Source organism: Phyllostomus hastatus, unplaced genomic scaffold (assembly GCF_019186645.2).
Source record: "Phyllostomus hastatus isolate PE091 unplaced genomic scaffold, TTU_PhHast_1.1 phas_scaffold_585, whole genome shotgun sequence".
Classification (NCBI taxonomy): Eukaryota; Metazoa; Chordata; class Mammalia; order Chiroptera; family Phyllostomidae; genus Phyllostomus; species Phyllostomus hastatus.
In genome coordinates this window covers 17,479,764-17,502,230 of record NW_025334037.1, presented here as the reverse complement: position 1 = coordinate 17,502,230, position 22,467 = coordinate 17,479,764, and the positions used below count along the sequence as shown (strand labels likewise).

The 22,467-nt window shown below is 37.7% G+C and overlaps 1 protein-coding gene across 1 annotated transcript in view; it reads right to left on the bottom strand.

Moving 5' to 3' along the window:
- DNAJC24 (DnaJ heat shock protein family (Hsp40) member C24) overlaps nucleotides 1–22,467 on the bottom strand; it is a 56,266-nt gene that overhangs the window by 18,192 nt on the left and 15,607 nt on the right. Inside the window, exon 3 of the mRNA XM_045825415.1 lies at nucleotides 4,580–4,718. Within this exon, the coding sequence (XP_045681371.1) occupies nucleotides 4,580–4,718 (139 nt within the window). The remainder of the gene's footprint in view (nucleotides 1–4,579; nucleotides 4,719–22,467) is intronic.

Here is a 22,467-nt window from a genome sequence, read left to right as displayed (position 1 = left end):
TTATTTGCATTTAAGTAGAAGTAACAAATAATGTGAGTAGCCACCTCCTTGTGACAAACAAAACGGAGCAGAACCCGCAGAAAGTTTTATCTGCCCTCTCTCCTCCCTCTGAAGAAAATGCTAGTCCTCAACTGTCCAGATGGATTTTCTGCATCATTTCACGTATTTACTTTTCCCAGAAACAGTCACACACACACACACACACACACACACACACTCACTCACTCTCTCTCTCTCTCTCTCTCTCTCTCTCTCTCCCCGCCACCCACAACCAGCCCCTGAGGCTTAGCTTCAAGTTTTACCTCAAGCACATTTTTACAGTCAATTTTCAAATTCCTAAAATCAAATGGAAACACTGATATGACCGTAAAAGGAAACCCTAATCCAACCACAACAAATATTTTGTAAGGGTCAATTTTAGCACACAATTTACACAAATATCCTTCCTAATAGTTAAATTCATATTATCTACATTTACAAGTATTATTTCCCTTCTTATGGAGTTAATCAGTCTTTAGCTTTAACTTGCTTTTCAGAAAGGATTCTTATTTTGAGCTTAAAAAATTACACATTGATTGAGCTATCTGACATAAATGCTGGTGTTTTAAGATGTGTTCCTCATTTGGTCCAGGGGAATTTGCTTACCTCCCGTTCTCAAATATTTATCCTATTAAACAGATGAGATGAACTGTATAATACAACATCAGAAATGACCTTTTTCTATCTAGCTGACTAGCTCTGAGTAAAGTCACACTAACTTTACAATGTCTAGCCCAAACTCCTCCCGAGCCAGGCTGTTTTTGGTATCTAAGTCCTTGGCCAATTGTTTAGAGTGAAGGCTTCATGTTACCAAAATAATTTACTAATAGAAAACCAAGATACATCTTAATGCAAAATAACATACCACCAGGGATTCCCAAACACAACCCCTTAGTTTTTCAAAACATTATTCAATTTGACTGACTTCATGTGAAGGTTTGTTCCTCCTCAAGCCATGAAGAAGTAACCTAGCTCATACATAAGCTGTGTCACTCTACAGAGCCACTGAGACATTCGAGATGTGTGTGACTGTCACATTACAAAGTTATTCAATTGTGATCCCTATTATTTTCCCATGATATACTTCTGATGTGTTTGTACATGCTTAACATATGAGAAAACTCTCTGTAAGATTTATAAAGCACCAAAATCTATTCAACAGATATTATTCATGAGAACATTTTATAAATCTTGAAAAGATTTTCCGTAAGTGTTCACCGGGTTGTCTAAAACGCAAAGCCTAATCTTGAATAACCACATGCCTTTCAAGGGAACAGGGCAAGCAGCCTTTGGAAGCATCCTTACAAACAATAAGGTAAATATGCCAACTGGAACAAATGGATTAAATCCACTGGTTAACACTGCTTTCAGAATGTATATCTAGGAACTGAATATCATCAGTTTTTAGATTTGCTATTCTTCAGCCTGGCTAACATTGCCCTAAAATGTCAACTAGAAATATAGAAGTGGAAACGAAGAAAAAAAATATATATGTACTTTCCTTGAGGTTATCTATCCTGGACTTTTTCTTTATTAGAATTCATTTGATCATTTCTTTTGTGAGGCAAAGAAATATGGATGTCAAGGGCTCCTTTAAATGATCTTTAGAGAAATAAATGATTGTGGGCAATATAGATGAGGCTTTCCTTACAACAGGGCACCATGAGCTGTGAAATACTGATACAAGAATGCATTCAACATCGGCCAACAAAACATCTCCCGCCTCAAATTTATTTTATACTCCCAGTTAATGGAGGGCAGGAAACAAACATATTTAAAGCATGCCCTAAGAAAAGAAAGTTCTACAATGAACTATCACTACATGCAAAAAGAATTCTGTATAACAAAGCTACTTCCATGTCCCCAGGGGGTGACCCAGAAAAAAAGAGTGCTTTGACCTGGTCATAACAAATTCTCTCTCTGGTGGTAACCTATCTTGGTCTTTAACAAATTATCACTCTCAAAGGTTTTCCTTCTATCGAATTGAAATCCTCACTGTTAGAAGTTCAAGTTCATTTCCTTCTTTTGAGGGGCCACTTACTGAAAATGGGTCAAGAAGGAAAAATTAATGTCAAAACAAATGACAATATGAAACTAGGTTTATTATGAGACTTTTAAAATAGCTCTAGTATGAAACTTAAAAACAGCAAGTTATATTCTAGTAAGCGACTACCATTTTTTATCTAAACAGCAAGCCAATCTCAACTTAAAACTCAAAGAAAGCATTTTCACTATTTGGAGCCTCAGGTAACAAAGGAAATATTTAGTACTTAGATCTGAAGTGTTTCTACTTTTCTTCTAGAATAGCTCAATTGAACCTGCCTGAAAACTCGCATAGCAATCTGACATTATATAAATCCCAAACGGAAGATCTGCCTATTTATCTGAATCATGAATCATGCCCAACTCTCACTGTATTTGGTCTGTGTAAATTTTATAGTGACTTTATCTGTGACCTAGTCCCTTATGAAACAGCAAGCCACAGTTGCTCCCATTAAAAATTTAAAAACAAGGACTCAAAGCTCAAAAGAAATCCACATTCCAAGGACTTCTCAAAGGCAGGCTTGAAGATGTTCATTGTTTTTCCAAAATCTCTTTAAATGTTCCTTCATGAAATTCCATTACCCACTTTAAACTCTGTTTCTTATTTTTCTCCATTGCTGGTCTACCCTGCCCTATACTATAGCAAGACAGAATACTTTTTGATTTTTGATCTCTCCCTACCTCTTTTCTCCTAAGACAGCAGGCATCTAGTCTCAGTTTCACTGATAGCTTCTTAATAGAACATAGGCACTGGGGCGGCAAAAATGCCGAGGACAGTGCCAGCACGGGGCTCTACCCTCCTTAGGGTGGGGAATATCCTTATCTTAAGCAAATCAGCGCCTTACAGAGTCAAGACTGATAAAGACGAGCAAAAGCACCAAGAGACAACAGTCACATCCAGTGTAGCTGGTAGCTTTAGAAACACAGGTAACTTCCCACACACAACACACTCATGTGTATTAGTTTCAATACTTTTATAGAAACTGTGTCTTGTGAACCAAGGTTAAAAAGATATATGCATGGATAGAATTTGTCCTCAGATGGAACCACCTTTATACTCTTTTGCCAGAAGTGTTATTGGTGTTGAGATTCTCAGGTTCCTGGCCACTCAGTATTTTCTATTCCCGGACCCAAGTTCCCACACTGTCCCTGAAGTATAAATGCATTTACCAAAGAAATACAACTTTTAAAAGCTCCTCATATTGTAGCAAATAGAGGCAGGACAAAATATCCAAGTCTTACTTGAAAATTAATCCCAATTCATTGCAAAGATACACTCATGAATTTCTTAACATGTAAAAAAATAAGTTTATCAGTCTTTTAAAAAGTAGAAGGAACTTAGAGCTGATCAGTGTTATGAAAGTCACTGTTGCAAACAAACAGGCCAGTACATGAACAAATAGCTTACGGAGCCTTTACACACAGAACTATCAAGCACTGTAAGAAATACCTGATTTTACTGGTACAATTCCCTCTGAAAATAAATGTGGATATTCTATATATATCACTGGCTTTATCCTATAACGATGTGTTTTAGACATGCAGCCTCAACTTCCAGATGAAATTTTCATAATCACAGTCGTACGAGTTTTAAAATCATTTTGTTAGGTTTGATGGTGTGCCAGTACAGGGCACGGAGGGGGACTCGTTAATAACTGCGGAGATGGGGAGCTTTTATCCACACACGAGTCGATGCCGAGCCTGGTGCACTACTGCAGAGCGCAGCTGAGTGTTTTCCCCACAGGCTGTAACTGAGTACTGACTCCCCCCATTAACATGTACGGTGCACACTGAAGGTTCAAGCAGGAGGCCGAGGGACCCCTCTCCCAAGGCCAGTGCTGAAAGACAACCTATCACTTTGTGTAGCCGCAGCCCATGTGTGACAAACCTGACCTACATTTCTCCCTTTGTTTCTCACAAGAGCTTGTCACTGTTTTAAGAAGCTATTTTCTAAAATGCATAAACGAAATGACTTACAAAACTGCTTGGGAAATGTTTATTCCTAAAATACCATTTATAGCAGTGTTATAAGAACTACTTTATCCAAGAGATAATCATAAAACCCAGCTTAAAACAAGCTCGGAGACCGCAGAGTGCTTTCTGTTACCTCATAAAGTATCTTCCTTCAGACTGTCATTTATAGCCTCAGAAGTACTCTAATTAAAAGTTTAATCCGCACATAATGAAATTTAATAAAAATAAGTTTTTAAACATATAAAACACAGTAATTAGGGATGTTTAATTAAACATTTTTCATTAGTTATAAAAGTAGCTTTCGCAGCTTCACAAGAAGCCATATCTTAGGAGTTTTGTTAACTTCTCAGTGGATACACAATAATCACCACTAAGAATAGGGCATAATTAAAAACGGTGGTGGGGGGAGTGAAGGAGGCAGTAACGATGTGGTGCAAATGCTGGGAAATGCTCCCCAGGACGGCTGCGGACCTGGCTCCAGAAAGGTGCCCATGTGCCGTGGCTCCTCACCCCAAGTACCTACCGTGCCGCCGCAGGTCATACTCTTTTTTTGTCTCTTCATTCCCTAGAATTTTCCACGCCTGATCAATTTCAATGAACTTCTGTACACATTCCTCCATTGTTCCTGCTGGCACGTCTGCACTTTGTTTATCCGGATGATACTGCCAATCAAAAATAAGGAGGATGGTGAACACACAGGGTTAAATAGGCGTAGGTTTAAAAAAATTGTAAATCCAAGCTTTAGTCCAGAGAGAAGGTAATGAGAAGACAAAGCTGAGATGCCAAGGCAACAAGGCAACAGCGTTGGGCACAGGAGACAACTTGCCAGGGTAATTAGACCACTAGAGTAGCTGCGACTCCACCACTGACGGGATCTGTCACAACGTGCAAAGACAGCGTTTTCTGGATAATTTGCTGATGGACGGAATCACTGGTCTCACGGACAATTTACCTACAGAGGGTGACTAACACAAACAGAAATGGGCACCTTTGGACGAGCAGGACCTGACAAACAAGGAACACAGACCATGGAGAGAACGAGGCATCCTCGCATCCAGTGTGCATGGCCACCAACCCCGCCACAGACCGAGTGCTAGCCTTTTCTTATGGAATTGGATTGCAGAGTCATACTTAAAATAGAACACTTTTCATCTTCCAGCTCAGCCCTGAAGATTTTAAAGTTATAAGTCCCCACATACCCATGTTTATTGAAAAATGGTTACTCTAGGACAGATTCATAAGAACTTTAAAAAACACAGACATGGATATGAATTAATTCATTAGTAAATCTTCCTTACATGTGTTTACTAAGTCTAAGAAAATTTTAAGAATGTTTTCAACATGCAGTAATTTTTGTCACCGTTTGAACAGAAAGTCTTATGTCAATTCAATTCTCAAATGATAATGTGAATGTGGCTCACTGAATACCTCACTTATATTATCCTTCTTTTCCTTTTTTTCTCCCTCCCCTTTTTACTCTCAGTTCTTCTGGAAGAATAAATATGGCATTTGCTTTTCAGCAGTTTCTCAACAAACAAGAAAGGAAAAATTACCTAAATTCAGAGACATTTCACTTAAATAATCTGGGAATAACTGGCAGATATTGAGATATGTAATTTTTTGCTCTCAAGTAAATAAAGAACCCCTTGATAGTATTTATCCAGAATTTTCAACCAGCAGTTACTCCAAATGGTTTATCTAATATATTACACAGAACAGATTTTAATTTTAAAAGTTATCTTTGGAATTTCCTTTGAATTAACAGCAGTTTTATCCCCTTTAGTTCTTACACTTTTTATAATAAAACAAACAGCCAAGTGGACGTATCCACATTTCATGACACTAATGTGGTTACTTCACATACTCATCAATTAATGATATAATCATTTAAATTCTTTCAATGATTGCTTTACAGACATTAAAAGAACATGAAAAATTTATAAGTACCATGCAATTTATTATCTAAGTTGCAAAAGCCAAAACCCTACAGTAAGTTGTGAAGTAACATGAAGTCAAAGGACTTTAATTCTCAATGCAGAATTCAGAAAGTATGTAAGTTTTTAATCTAATGTTGACTGCTGGCTTTCACAGTAATTTGTCTTCATGCCGAACTTCTTCACACTGCCAAGGTCCTCAACCAGCAGAGCAAAAGCAGCTGTGATCTTCGGTTGCACAGAAGAACTAACAAACACCATGCACGGTGGGAGAAAGACTACAGGATAAAGGGAACGAAGCTTCCATTTCCCTTTGGAAAATTCTCTTCCTATGACAAATCACTCATTATCAACATTTAAATATTTAAGCTAGTTAATGTAATGGCCAAAGAAAAGAAAACTACCACTTTTTTAAAAAAGATTTTATTTATTTATTTTTAGAGAGGAAAGGGAGGGAGATAGATAGATAGAGAGAAACATCAATGTGCGGTTGCTGGGGGTTATGGCCTGCAACCCAGGCATGTACCCTGGCTGGGAATTGAACCTGCAACACTTTGGTTCGCAGCCCGCACTCAATCCACTGAGCTACGCCAGCCAGGGCTGAAAACTACCACTTTTTAAAAAATCTTTTTTGGCTATAATTTACCAAATGATGCTCACAAAAAGTATTCCCATACTGAGGTTCAGGCAATCCCTAAAGCTACAACATCAAAATAATATCCCAAAGCCAAAATAAAGTTGGCTACTTGAAATTTCTCTACATGACCCATTCCTCCAACACCATGTGAAGATCTGTGTAGCATGCCAGCTATGAATCAATGTTGTTACACGCAACATGCTCAAATATGCCAATAGTATACATTAGGAATACATAACATAAATGAAGAGTATACATTTTCACATACACTTATATGTGAAAAGTGTTGCTATGTCACAAGCATTGAGTGAGACCCCGGAGAAATCATTTGGAACTAGTAGCTCCACAGTAGAAGCAGAGGCTAAGAGTGCTGATAGGTAATGTCTTCTAGGCCACGACAGAAGGTCTCCTTGGAGCAGCGAATAGGACACACGGGCCTCATCGTGCACCAACCGGACCGAGCAAGCTCTACGAAGCCAAGACTGCCCCAAACTGAAGCAGCGCCATGGAGTCGAAGCACAATTCAATCAATCTCGTTCACCAATGTGGTGTTTTTCTGACTAGTATTTTAATTAAGTAGCTGAGCATCTGAGGTTTTTAGGTCAGTTCTGTTGTGCTTTTAGAATGCAATGCATTTTATTCCATGATACAGGGTTCAATTAAAAAGTGGTGGTTACCACAAGAAAATAAGTATGTTATCTGGGGTGCTAACAGCAAGTTCCAGAACAAAATGAAGGTCTGAAAAACAAAACAAAAACCCCAGAAAACACATTCTGTGGTAGGCTGATAACAGCCCACCAAAATATCAGGTCCTAATTCCTGGTACCTATAAATGTTACCTTATTTGGAAAAAAAGGTTTTTGTAGACATGACTAAGTTAAATATATTGAATTAGAAAAACGACCTAGGTGGGATAAACACAAAGTGTTCTTGTAAGAGAGGCAACGGGGAATTTGGCACATGGAGATGGTAGTGTGAAGACTGCACAGAGATTTGAAACACTGAACTTAAAGACTGGAGTCATCAGGCCACAAGCCAAGGACCGCTGGCAGCCACCAGTGGCAGAAGAGACAAGAAACGGACGCCCCTCTGGAGCTCCTAGAGGACGTGCAGCCCAGCCAACGCCTTGATTGCAGCCCAGTTACACTGACTTTGAACGTCCAGCCTCCAGAAAGAATCGTGAAATAATAAATCTCTGTTGCTTTAAGCCACTGAGTTTACAATCATTTATTTCAGCAGCCACAAAATAATTATATAAAATTTAAAGATGTCTATGTTTTAAAACTGGAATACAAAAGACATAACAAGTTTTTTCAGATGTTTCATTTACAAGGTCCATTAATAAAATGGTGTCATTGCTATACACATTCTTGACTTTAAAGTCTGTAGTGATTCTTTATTGAACATGAGAAACGAAACTGCTAAAACTAGGTTTCAAGATTTTCCAATCCCAAAGTAAAAGTTAATTCCTTTTCTGCTATTTCTGTACCTGAGCTCTCCAATGGGGGGCAGGCTCAAGCACTCACCACTACTCAACAAGACCAAAGTCACTTTCCTCTTGTTGTCAAGGCTTATTTTATTCTTGTCCTTCTTTTTCTTTGATCCCCAGTAACCAAACCTTCCCACCATTGTGAGCCCAAAGCTAGTCCTACTTCTTTCACTCATGGATCAAATGAAAAATAAAATCTTAAAGCATCCTGTGTTCTAGTAACAGCCACAAAAAGATAGCATGGACTTCCTTATGTTAGAAAAATGCTGGCAAAATTATACAAACAACACAAAGTTCTGAGAAAAACACTCACTAATCAATCAAATACCCACAGTCTTAACTAACATAATAGGTATGTACTAAAATCGATGTTGCAAAGATCATTTATTTTAACTAACTTCTATTTGTTTTCAGTACTAAACTGAAACCCATTTTAGGAATTGGAAAACCTTAGTCACCTACAAGCAAATAACTCAAAAGGAAGAAATCAGCAAATCTTGCAACAATTGGAAATGAAAGTTTAAGAACTTACCAGTGACAATAGTGTTAAGAAAAAAAAGAAACATTTTGAAATGAACTGAATGGGCAGTCTGTAAGACTTCTACACTGAAAACAACAAAACACCACTCAGAGAACTCAGAGAAGACCTAAACAAATGTAAAGAAATAATATATTCCTGGATGGAAAGATCATGTCAATATTCCATAAACTGATAAATTTAATGCTCCTATCAAAATTCCAGTGAACTTCTTTGAAGTATACAAGATGGTTATGATCTTTATGCAAATCTAGAACAAGCAAAACAATCTCGAAAAAGAACAAAGTTAAAAGAATCTAGATTACCTATTTAAAGGCTTATTAAAACTATAGTATTCAAGACAGTACTGATATAAGTATGTATAAAAAGATCAGTGGAACAAAATAAAGAGTCTAGAAATAGACCATACATATATGGTCAATTCATTTTTTAAAGTATATTTTATTGATTATGTTATTACAGTTGTCCCCATTTTTCCCCCTTTGGCCCCCTCTGCCTGTCACCCCTTTCCCTCCAGAAATCCCCTCCCCTTAGTTCATGTCCATGGATCATGCATACAAGTTCTTTGGCTTCTCCATTTCCTACACCATTTTTAACATTCCCCTGTCTGTTTTGTACCTACCAATTAGACTTTTTAATCCCCACACCTTTTCCCCCTCCCAGATGATAACCCTGCAAACCATCTCCGTATCTATGATTCTGTTCCTGTTCTGCTTACAGGCTTAGTTTGTTTGCTTTTTTTAGATTCAGGTGTTGATAGTTGTGAGTTTGTTGTCATATTTTACTGTTTCGAATTTTTGATCATCTTTTCCTAAATAAGTCCCTTTAACATTTCATATAATAAGGGCTTGGTGATGATGAACTCCTTTAAATTTACCTTATCTGGGAAGTACTTTATCTGCCCTTCCATTCAAAATGATAGCTTTGCTGGATAGAGTAATCTAGGTTGTAGGTCCTTGCTTTTCATCTCTCTGAAATACTTCTTGCCAGCTCCTTCTAGCTTGCAAAGTTTCTTTTTGAGAAAGCAGCTGACAGTCTTATGGGAACTTCTTTGTAGGTAACTATCTGCTTTTCTCTTGCTACTTTTAAGATTTTCTCTTTATCTTTCATCTTTAGCATTTTAATTATGATGTATCTTGGTGTGGTCCTCTTTGAGGCCAAAATGTTTGGGACTCTTTGTCCTGGACTTGCACGTCTATTTACTTTGTCATATTAAGGAATTTTTCTTCCATTAATTTTTCAAGTAAGTTTTTAATTTCTTGCTCTTCTTCTTCTCCTTCTGACATCCCTATGATTCGGATGTTGACACATTTGGAGATGTCCCAGAGTTTTCTGATACTATCCTTGTTTTTTTGAATTCTTATTCCTTTTTCCTGTTGTGGTTGAATGTTTATTTCTTCCTTATGTTCCAAATTGTTGATTTCAATCTTGGCTTTCTTCCCTTCACCATTGGTTCCCTATAGTTTTTTCTTTACTTCACTTAGTGTAACCTTTATTTATCCCTTCATGTTGTGGCTGTACTCAATGAGTTCTTGAGCATCCTGATCACCACTGTTTTGAACTGTACATCTGATAGGTTGCTTATCTCCATTTAATATAGTTCTTTTCTGGGGTTTTATTTTGTTCTTTCATTTGGGCCATATTTCTTTGTTTCCTCAATTTGGCAACCTCCCTGTGTTTGTTTCTGTTTATAGGTAGAGCTGCTTTGAGTCCCTGTAAAAAACACCTGTAAATTTTGTGGGGCAAAGCCTTAGGTAATCACCAGGGTGGGGCAACCCACTCACAGCTTTGTGGCTCTGTGTGGAGAGAGGGCTCGGAGAGGGGACTGTGCCACTGCCTGGCTTTTGGGAGTTTGCCTGGCACTTGCCCCTTTTCCAGTGACTTCACCCACTCCATATATGCAACTGGTGCCCTTCCAGCTGTTGTGCTACTGTTGAATCCCAGAGTGGGTGTGTTTGCATATGTTTTAAGACTGTGCAGGCCCTTTAGGTGGAGTTTCCACTTAAAATGTGGCAGTTTCTTCTGCTACCCAAATCCCCACTGGTTTCGTACAGCCAGAAGTTATGGGGATTTATCTTTCTGGTGCTGGAACCCTGGGCTGTGAGGTCTGGCCTGGGGCTGGATTGCTCACTCCCGAGGTATCCCTCCTGATTTTTATCCACCACAAGTGATGTGGGTCAATCTTGCCTGTTTCACCACCACCTCTCTACCCTACACTGTGTCTCCTCCCCTCTCTGCCCCATCTCTGTGTCTCCGCCCATCCTACCCATCTGGATGATGTGGCTTTTTAAATCCTTGGTTGTCAGACTTTCATACAGTTCAATTTTATGACAGTTCTGGGTATTAATTTGTTTTGACATTTAGTTGTAATTTCTTTTTGTGGTTGTGCAAGGAGGCAAAGAATGTCTACTTATGCCTCCATCTTGACTGGAGGTCCATGGTCCATTCATTTTTTAAAAAGGAGCCAAGGCAATCCAATACGGAAAGAACAGTCTACAACAAACGGCATGTGGAAAAAATTTTGATCCGATCCTTATCTCATTCCATATATAGTATAGTCATGTGCTGCATAACATCTGGTCAATGGTAAGACTGCAGATACAAAGGCAGTATACCATACAGCCTCGGTGCTTTGTAGGCTACACCATTTAGGTCTGGGTAAGTATGTGCTTCAGTGTTCACACAACAACAAAATCAGCTAACAACACATTTCTCAGGACATACCCTTGGTCGTTAAGTGGCACATGACTGTACAGAAATTAATTCAAGATGAATCATAGACATAAATGTAAAACACAGAACCACAAAGCTTCTAGAAGGAAACACAGAACATCTCTGCCAAGTGGGGCACAGATTACTTTGACAGAAAACAAAATTGATAAACTGAACTTCATCAAATTTTAAAACTTTAAGAAAACATTAAGAAAACAGGCAAGTCACAGACAGGAAAAAAATACTGACTAAATATATACTTAACAAAGGACTTGTATCCAGGACACACATACGCACAAACACACACAATCCTATAAATTGATGATAGAAAGATTTGCTAATCAATAATAGGGGAAAATGTCTAGAAAAGACATTTGCAAAGGATGGGGCTCGAGAGCATTATGCTAAGTGAAATGAGCCGGTCAGAGAAAGACAAATACCATATGATTTCATTCATATGTGGAATCTAATGAACAAACTGAACTAACAAGCAAAATAAATACAGACTCATAGAGAGCATGATAACACAGCTATGGTGGGGGAAGCCTAGTGGGTGGAGGGATCTAGGGAAAAGGCAAAAGGACCCTTGGATGTGGACAACGTTGTGCTGACTGCAAGGGGGAGGTGGGTATAAGAGGGACAAATGGTAATTGAAGAAGTACCATAAAAATAATAAAGTTTATATGAAAAGACTAAAAAGAGGACAGAAGCCAACAGAATTTGAACTACTAAAAGTGAATTCATAGCTTGCTAGTCAGTATAACATAAATAGTCCAATTTAGGAGTAAATCCAAGATACAAGCTTATGTCTTCATTTAGCTGAAGAACATATGCAAAATCTACATAAAGCATAATACAGTATATAAAAATGTCATGCAGCCTAAGAACTAATTTGTCCGTGTATCTCATGTTCTAATGTAATGTGTAGTTAACTTTGACTTGTAACTAGATAAACAAGCCAAGGGATAAATCACTAGTCCAATCTGGGACATTTTATTTTGAGTTCCCTACTTAAATTTGCCATTGATTGAAAAGACTGTGCAACAAATGTTTTTTAAATACATAAATATTATATGACAATAAAATAATTAAATGTAAAAGAATGGTATAAGCCTTCTTTGTTAAAGATATTTTAGCTATTGCTTTGTTCACATGATTTTGTTAACCAATGTCACTCTGACAAACTCAATTAAAAGGAAAAATATGAGTAATTAAAAAAAAAATAGATGAATATTTTTGATGGAAGGAGATTCTGACTTTGGGTGGTAAACACACAATGCAATACACAGATGATGCATTATAGAACTGGACACTTGAAACCTATATAATTTTTTAACCAATGTCACCCCAAACAATTTAATTTAGAAAGACAGATGAATAAACAGACAATGTGCATATGAAGTTGTGCTCCAACTTTTTCCTTAGTTATCAAAAATGTATACTAAAATCATGATAGTAATAATACCTAACAGAACGCTAAAACAAAAAAGACTAACACTGTGTGATGGCAATGCCATGGAATGACTGGGACTGTCGCAGGCAGCCAGCAAGGAACTCTGTCAATTTCTCACAAAGATATACATATGTCTACTCTGTGGTCAAGCAATTCCACTTCTGGATATTTTCCTAAGAGGAAAAAAAAATTAAAACATATACCCACAGTCTTATTCATAACAGAAAAAAAAAACCCCACCCTGGAATCATAAATGTGTATCATCAGGAGAATGAATGGACTGTAGCATATCCACATAGGGGACTACTATTCAACAACAACAAAAAAAAACCTAAGATAATATAGATGAATATCTAAATCATTATGTTGACCAAAAGAAGCAAGAATGAAAGGGTACATACTATATGTTACATTGATATGATGAAATCCAAATTCAGGCAAAACTAATCTGTAGTGATAGAAATTAAAAGTCAGTCTCCAGGTAGGAATAGGGAGTGGAAATTCACTGGAAAGGGGCACAAGGAAATTTTCTGGAAAAATGAAAATGTTCCATACCTTGTCGGGGGAACTGGTTATACACATCAAATTTCACAAAACAGAACACTTAAACTCTGTGCACTTTTAACTGCATGTTAACCATATCTCAACAGGAAAACATCTTCAGACATGTCTAAATCTTTCAAAGGGATTTAGGAAATCTTCCTAAGCCATAAAGGAAAAATAAGATCTTGCTTCCAATATTAATACAGAGAAAAGAACAATAAAAACACATAATATTAATTTAAAAACACTAACATGAATTAGTGAAGAATCTGAATTATAGGCTACTTTATGGCAATATAGTTTTATTACTTTCAACCAAATATGCCAACCTCCAAAAACTTTAAAGTGTTTTAAAAAATTAAGTATTACTGAGCTGGGACTAAACTACATTCCAAATTAAAATATAAGTAAATATGTCACAATACTAAAAATACTGAAAGCGTCTCTCTGTGATTCTTTAGTATAATGGTACAAAAGTGTCTATCTCCACAAAGCTGTAGCAAAAAGCTATTTTACTCCTCTCAAATGACTTGGCATTCACAATTTTAAGATTTATGTAACCACCTCATGGTTGGTAGAAATTTCTCAATTATATAGACCTATGTTCTTTATATCCCAATGTAATTTCCTGAGGATAAGAAAAAGAACACAAAGAAAAGATTAAGAAACTTTCTTGATACAAAAATATAACTCATGATACTACAAAAGATATACAGAAAATGATGTCATATTTTACCAAGATTGGTATGTTATCTATTTTCCAACAGACTAATTTATAACTAATGCTTTAATTATGAACTCTTAATTTTGACTAGCTGAGATTTTTATGCCAATGGGTTGTCCAATATTTTTATTTTATTTTGATTTTAGATTTTCTCCAATAACAAATCCACGTGCTTTCTAAATTACAAATTCTGAGTCAATGTCACAATGTGTTAGTCCAGTGCAGTTCAAAATGTGGTCCTCAGATCTGTAGTATTAGCATTACCCAAGAGCTCATTAAAGGATGGCTCCACCCCAAACCCACAGAGGCAGACCCCAGAACTGGTGTGTTACCAAACTCTCCAGGCAGTTATTATGCATGCTAAGGTCTGAGAGATGCATTGTTAGCTTCTACTGCTTAGAACATGGAATTAGTTGCAGATCAGAAAATTAGTGCTTCATAAAAACTTCCCTCTGACAGATGTGTTCCTCCAAGTATGTATCCAAAAAAAGCACACAAAACAAAATAAAAAAACACCCAAGAAGACACTCATCCATTTTTAACCTGTAACACCATAATAAAAATTACATTAAGTGTTCCAAGTCAGAATTTTTTGATATTAGATAACTTTTGTTCACTAATAATAAATGCCAACCTCTTTATTTTGTTGTTTGCACAAATGCCAAATTAATTCAGTAATGAAGAAACTAATGAAATATGAACAATATGCCAGTAGTATTTTAACTTGATTTTTTTTTAAAAAGGGGGGCTATTTTCTGTATCAGGCTTCAGCTAACTGAACACTACAATAGTTTCCACCAAGACATTTAACACAGACATTTAACACAATATAAAACAGTGCCAAAACTGTAGCAATTTCTAAAAGTGTCTAGTGAAAACTTGTATGTTCATTAGTCCCCCATGACCCTTTCTATTGGCTCAGCAACATATAAATGTAAAATGAAATAGTATTTCTTTAAAGTCAGTACCTAAGACAGTTTTACAGTAAACTGCCCACTACACAATGAGTCAAATTTCTGATCACCTGAACAGAAGTGCATCTGTGCTCCTGCCTTCTTACATTCTTTTTTTAAAGCAAATATTGCTTTATTTACTAGTAGCTCACTACTTAAATCTTAAATCGAATAAAAAGTTAGGAAGGTCACACATTAATCCTGTACTACACACCTGTGATTATGCTGTTTTGATTTATAAATTATTGACTGCAAATAGGAAGTGCCAATCAACTATGAAGAGGACTCCGGGCAAATCTGATTAAACGAAAATTCCCCAGTTGTTATGCTGATATTATTTCATCTGCCAATGTGGCCACTGAGGATATAGCACTTTGGATTTTCTCTATGTATTAACTGATGAGTTTAGTACAATTAACAGGGTGTTAGCTCTCTATCTCTAGCTTCAAACAGTCTTGAGTTCTAGAATTAAATTTCAAAATACCTTCTAAAATCGATGTTATCACACTACATGCTCAGTATGTCCAAAATCCAGTATCATCCAAACTCTACTTTCTCTTGCTGAATTCCTCTTTCTATTGAAATCACCCCCATGCTCAATAGATGCTGAACAAATGAATGCAATGAAGGAAAAATAAATACATTTCTTAATCCAGGCTACAGTCTCAGGGTAGCTTCCCTTTCCCTCATTCCATTAATTACCAAGTTCTGCAGAGTCTACCTGCATCATATCCTTTCCATTCCCAATGCCAAACCCAGTTCAAACCAACAGTAGCTCCCAGCTTGTCTCCAGTATTCATCTTCTAACGGCTCTCCAGTCCATCCACCTGCTTCCAAATTCACCTGCTTGAACTTACCACCCTTTCATTCGCCAACTCAAAAGTTTTAATTGGCAATCTAATGCATAATAATTTGCAGTCATATTTCAAGGAAACGGCATAAAAGAGGAAGGGAAAAAAGGAAGAAGAGGAAGAAGGGAGAGGGAAGCAGGAGGTTGGGAGAAGATGGGAAGGGGAAAAAGTGTGGCAGAGAAAGAGGAGACTGCAGGGAAAGCGGAGCGAGAACAGAAGAGGAACGGGAAGAACAGGAAGGCAAAGGAAGGGTAAAGAAAAGGGAGGGAAGAGACTGGAAAACACTGAAGACAAACAAAGCCTTCACTAGGTATCAATCTTTTTAAAATAATTAAGAGGTAGATTATGGGTTGGACTTACAGAAACAAAGAAATGTAAGAAGTAGAACGATATGCAGCTGAATAATCTAATCCATGACAACACCTTTTCAACACCAAGAGCAACCTCTGTAATGTACTTTGAACTGTGAAATTTACTAATTCTAGAATACAATCTTGTACCAATTCCTTTTGCTAGTCACTTGCCTTTTCTTTGTTGCTGACTATATGCAAGCGTAACAACATAACATGGGCTTCTTTGTACATAAAATATGAAGACAATTAAACCTTAAGCAACAGGTTACCTTATACCCAATTTAAGAGCAAGTTCAGCCTCCTCTCCCACCCCAAATCATATCACACAAGTCTCTGATGACAGACTCGACATGAATCATACAGAGAATTCCCAGAGTGGCACCCTGCCTCCGATATCCCCCAGTGACAATCAGCAGCAGTGCACTGGCTAACTCCTCCTACCCTCCGGGTTCAGGGAAGGCATGGCTCTGTGTAATGAAAGACTTAAGAAACTGATGGCAAACTAAAGTTATCCCTGCTGAACAAGGGTGGTGATGTACATCCACAGATCCTACCAGGCCGCTCTCCTGCCGCCGCTCTGAGCTCTGCTCCGTGGCCATCAAGGCCATCAGGTACTAATTAGGCAGTGTGTTCTGTCAACACATTCGTGCTCTCCCTTTATTAATTGATCATTCTGCCACATTAATGATACTAGTACACTGGCTTTGAATTCCCTCAAGTGCTTTATCCCTGAGATAGAAGAGAAAGAAGACAAGAGAATGTCCCAGGTTTACTTTATCTACTTCGTATTTGAATCAATGCTAATGCTGTTTCCTCTGAAAGTTCTCTATTCCCTTTATTTGCAGAAATGTCCCTGTGGACCTAAAATATACACATATTTATTTAATAAAATGTAACCACTACTGAATTAATAAGCTATAGAAAACTACAATGGGAATGAAATTTATACCAAAAGCATGGGCATTTTCATATATTAGTGTTCAGAAATTAATGGAGGGGTTAAATGCATGAGGCTGGAGAAGTGGTGGCAATGTTTCTTAATTCTAACTACCTAATGATGAAATGAAACAATGCACCAGAGAAGCAACCTTAGTACTGACAGAAACTGAGTAAAATATAAAGCACTTCATTTCGGTAGTTAAAATCTGTAAACTTAGTACTATTTTTGAGATAAAGGCCTAAGGAAGCGTCTTAGGATGCTGTGAAAACACACATCCCCTTTGACCATTTTTGGTTTTCCTTTTGCGAATCACTGTTGTTACGAAGCAGCCATTAACCCGCTGCTGAGGTTGGTGCTGTTAGGGCGGCGCGGCAGTAATTCTCCAAATTCTCCATTCAGTCTGAGCACCGCTCAGGTGGGCGAGGGAGAGCGAGCGCTACGCTGACTGGTGTCGTTTGGGACTAAGTTTTGTTTCATTTTCTGTAAGCTGCCTACTAGCTTAAACGAGATCATGTTACAAAAAGTTAGGTATAAAAGACTACAGCTGTGTCCTTTATACTTTGACATCAAGATTATGAAAGCTGGAAAAAGAAAACAGTTACAAAGGTAAAGTCAAGTACAACACACTACTGCCACCTAATGCTTAGGAAAATATTGCCGAAAGTAGAAGGCAACACCTTATGTATCAGTTTATGCAACAGCTAAAAGCTGAAACCTGATTTTAAAAATATGTTTGAACATTTTTAAGGTCCTGATTAATACAGAAAAAATAACCCATGTGTAAGACTGGTAGCACAAAGTGTGTTTATCCATTCAAAAAAGGCTTACTAACTAACTTACTATAAGTCACACCATGCTAGCCAATGAGAACCCAACGCGGAATGAAACAGGATCCCTGCCCTTGAGTATCACAATCTAGTGGGGGAGATCAGACACATAAACGGTTATTCCAATACACTGGAAAGGATGAGGTGGTAAGAAAAGGCAACAGCAAGAAAAAGCTGTTAACTTAGAAGGTGTCATAATACAGGTGACACTTGACTGGATTTTGAAGGATGAAGAGGAACCAACCCACAGATGAACTGTGGGAGAGGGGGAGGGGAAAGGCATTCCAGGTAGTGAGAAGTGGCAAACACAAGAAGGGAAAGTACCAAGATGGATAATTAGAGTCATGAATAACGGAAATGCAAGCTACACTGGGAATGAGTGAAAGAACAGTCAGCCGGGTAGGAAAAGTAGTAAGAGATAAGGTTGAGAAGCAAGACTGAGTTCAGACTGGAAAAGATACTTTTTCATATGTTAAGAAACATGGACTGTTCCCTACTTACAATTCCACATTACTTGCATGAAGAGACATAATCATATTTTTGTCCCAAAGACAAAAAAAAAATGTAACCCGATGTAGGCTGGAATGTGCAGGGAGGACAGGTCGGGGACTGGTGACGGGAGGACAGCCGCACTCCTGCGGAGCTCTGCCGGGACGCTGGGGGTCAAAGGCAGGCAGGAGCCAGACAAGCAGAAAGGTGGGAAGGTGGGGACATGAATTTGGGAGTCATCTATGAAGCAGGTAAAACTACAGAAATATAGAGAAAGCAGTCCTTCTCAACTTTTTTGAGTTATGAACTCCTCACTCCTCCAAGATTATGATAAAAAGCTGGAGGAAGGGAGATACACACACACTTTTACAAACAACTGAGAGGTTAACAGACCTCCAAAAGCCCAGGGCCTCACACTATGTCTCTGATTTGGTGACAAGTGAAAAAAGACAAAGACAAAACTCTGAACGACAGTACCATTTATCTCAGATAGAGGCAAAAATGCTAGGCAAGGAAATAGAGCAGCGAGCAACAAGATAACCAGGAACAGGTTCGTTCTACAGAGGCCCAAGAAGGAAAGAGTTTCAAGGCAGGTGGAAGACCTGTGACAGCAGCAAATGTCCCATTAAATCCACTGAATGTGGCAAGTAGGGGACACTAGCCACTTTAGTGGGCACTGTTTAGGAGAGTGGCAGTGGTCACAGAGGGTGGGTTGAGAAGCAAACAGATGGTAGTGAAGTAACGCTTGGCAAGGAAGACAGAGAAGTGACAGCCATAGCAGCCAAGGCCCAAGGAGAATGACTTGACAGGCATTTTACTGGGTCAGAGACTGCCACAGGCCAAGTCACTTCACACGCTGCAGCTCTGCTTTCTCGTTAGTCCACACGGGTCATCGCCGAACCTGTAAGGAGTAACGTAGAAGGGAGGACAGGATGGCAAGCCACATACAGAGGCCAAAGTAGCAGGAGCCAACTCCCTTCTTAGCCCTTCAGTTCTATGTCAGCAAATACAGAGCAATTCAACCAATGCATGCAGCGAGAGTCTCACCGAGGCAGGATCCCTGCCTTCAACGGCTTTACTTACAGCTTAGAGGCAGCCATCGGCATAAGCAATTACAGTGGAGGCATGTGTGGTCAGTGGGACAACAGTTACAACACAGCAATGGAACACATAAAAGGAGACTTTGTTTTGACAAGATATAAGGGAAAACTTCAGGAAGAAGTCAGTGAATGTACCTCAGTGAGAAGTGAAAAACTCCAGAAAGGAGTTATTGGGTTGTACCTAAATGTAAAATTGACCTCCTTCCACTGAGTAGAAAGAAATGAGGCAAATAGGAAGAGCACTTCCAGTTTCCGACAGTGGTGAGGCTAGGTTATTCAAACTGACCTTCCCCTTGAAAACAATGAACAAACCTGACCCTGGCTGGTATGGCTCTGTGGATTGAGTAGTGGCCTGCAAGCCGAAAGGTTGCTGGTTCAATTCCCAGTTAGGGCACCTGACTTGTGGGTCATGTCCCCAGTTGGGGACATGCAAGAGGAAACTGATAGATGTTTCTCTCCCTTTCTTTCTCCCTCCCTTCCCCTCTCTCTAAAAATAAATAAATCTAAAACACACACACACACAAACACATAGGCATTTAGTCTAATGCAATAAAAATTAAAAACCTGACTAAAATATTTTTTAAAAAACTATTGAAAACATCAAAGAGTTGACAAGACTGTAAAGAATTCCAGGCCAAAACAGAAGAAAAAAAAAAAGATAATTGAGGACAAACAATGGAAGGTGTTTTACTTCAAGGATATTTCACCTATTCTAAAATGTATCCTGGAAATTAACTTCTGTTTTGATAACCCCAAACAGCTTAAGGCAGCCACACACATCAGATAGGGGCTGACCAGAGAAAGAGAGGATACTGCAATAGATGTGAAAGCTGAAACTGTGTCTAATGCCCAGCTGTGCAGAGAGACCCATTCTGTTACATTAGGATGAGAAGCTAGGTCTGGTGTGGGCAGGACATGTCCCCACACTTATTGGCCTTTGTCCATTTCTCTTCCACAAAGTACAAGCAAAATCTGCTGTGCAACCTAGCTCTCCCATTCCCACAATCCAGCAATAGAACTATTTCCCAATATAACACTAATAACCCCAAAAGAACACTTAAAGGGGAGGATGAGTTTTCATAGGTGCCAAGGTCCAAAGACAATGTGAAAATGCCATTTAATCAAAACTACTCTTGAAAATCATTAAATTTTCATTAAATTCAGTATTTGAAGTTTCATAAATATAATTCTATATAGCAATATATATGAAAAATGTATAACATATACAATAAACACCTGATAAAAAGCACACATATAAAATATCATTTTACCATTTTTAACTTTTTTTGCTCAACACTTATAATTTTGCTTGGTATCATTATGTAAATTTTTATGGCCCTGTGTAGTTCTCTAACTGCACCTTATGCATCATTTCTAGTGATAACAATAAATTGTAATAAGGCACCACATTCAAGACCCTGGCTAAATGCTTTACATTCATTATTTCATTCAATCTTTCTGAAAAAAGAAAAGAGTAACAACAAAATCTTTATCTGTATTTCTGCAGGTAAGGAAACAGAGGCTCAGAGAGGTTAAGTCACTCCTGCTGGGTCACACAGATCACAAATGGCACAAGTGAGATTCAAAACCAGGGCAAAGTGGCACAAAGTCAAGACTCTTAGTCACTATGCTATACACAGGCTTCCCTATGAAACCACACTTCAGAACTTATTTGTTGTATATATGACAGCATTTATTACACTAGACACTAGAATGTCACCATCTGGTTCTTCCTCCTAACAATAAACTCTGTTATAACCTCAGTACCTAGAAGAGTGCCTAGAATACAGGAGGTACTAACCTTAACAGATGTTGAATAAATGGATGAGTGAGAAACTGAAGACAAGCTCAGATTGTTTTATTCTTCATAAATAGATCTATATCCATACATTTAACTAGTTTAAAAAGTATATTCTCAAACAAAATATTTTGGATTAGCTTCAAGGGCTGTAAGAATTGTTTTGTATTTTTAAATGTTCTGAGATAGCTAAAAGGTAATGGCTAGTTTAAGTTGCTTCAGGAAAAAAAGACACGTCTTTTCTGGGCTCTCTTATCCTACACAATGCACCAAGGATAACACTCAACTTACGGTACACATTTCAAAAGCCTAACAGAATAAGAAGAGGTTTTATTTTTCATTACTGAGTGTAAAAATCTATTTGATCTTTCACTAGTAGATAACATGGGCACAGCACTATTAATTTTATTTGTGACATAGAAAATAATTTGAGCGTACATATATATAATACAAAGTATTCCAGTTAATTAATTTGAAAATAAAGAAAAAAATAAGTCAAAACACAAATAACCTTAATGAGTAAAATGTGATTAATAAGCAAAAACCTATTATTTACTTGAAGACAAATCTCAGGGTGTTTCATATTTCAGATGATACAGTTTTATGAATAATACCTTGAAAGATGATAGTTACTATTTTTTGAGTCATGTTAAAACCATGCAATTCACTTATACCCAAAATGTTTTAACTAGACTTCTTATGTAACATTTTTTCAATTTATTTTTTAAATATATAATATCTTATATTTTCCCCCTTATACTCCCTCCAGCAATCACCACGCTGTTGTTCACGTCTGTGAGTCGAAAGCATATTATACATATAATATGCTACACAGGTTTACTCTTTGGGAATAGGTAAAGGGGTAAACTCATCTCTCTTTAAACATCATAACTAATTCATTAAAGGCCACATTAAAATAAAATTAAAAACAAACAAACAAACAAAAAAGGCCACATAAAATACCAAGAAATATTTAGAGCTTAAAACAATGGCTAAAGAAATTCATAGTGACAGTCAGAGCAGATCCACGGGTGCCTAGGGAAGAAGGCAGAGCACAGACCTGGGAACTG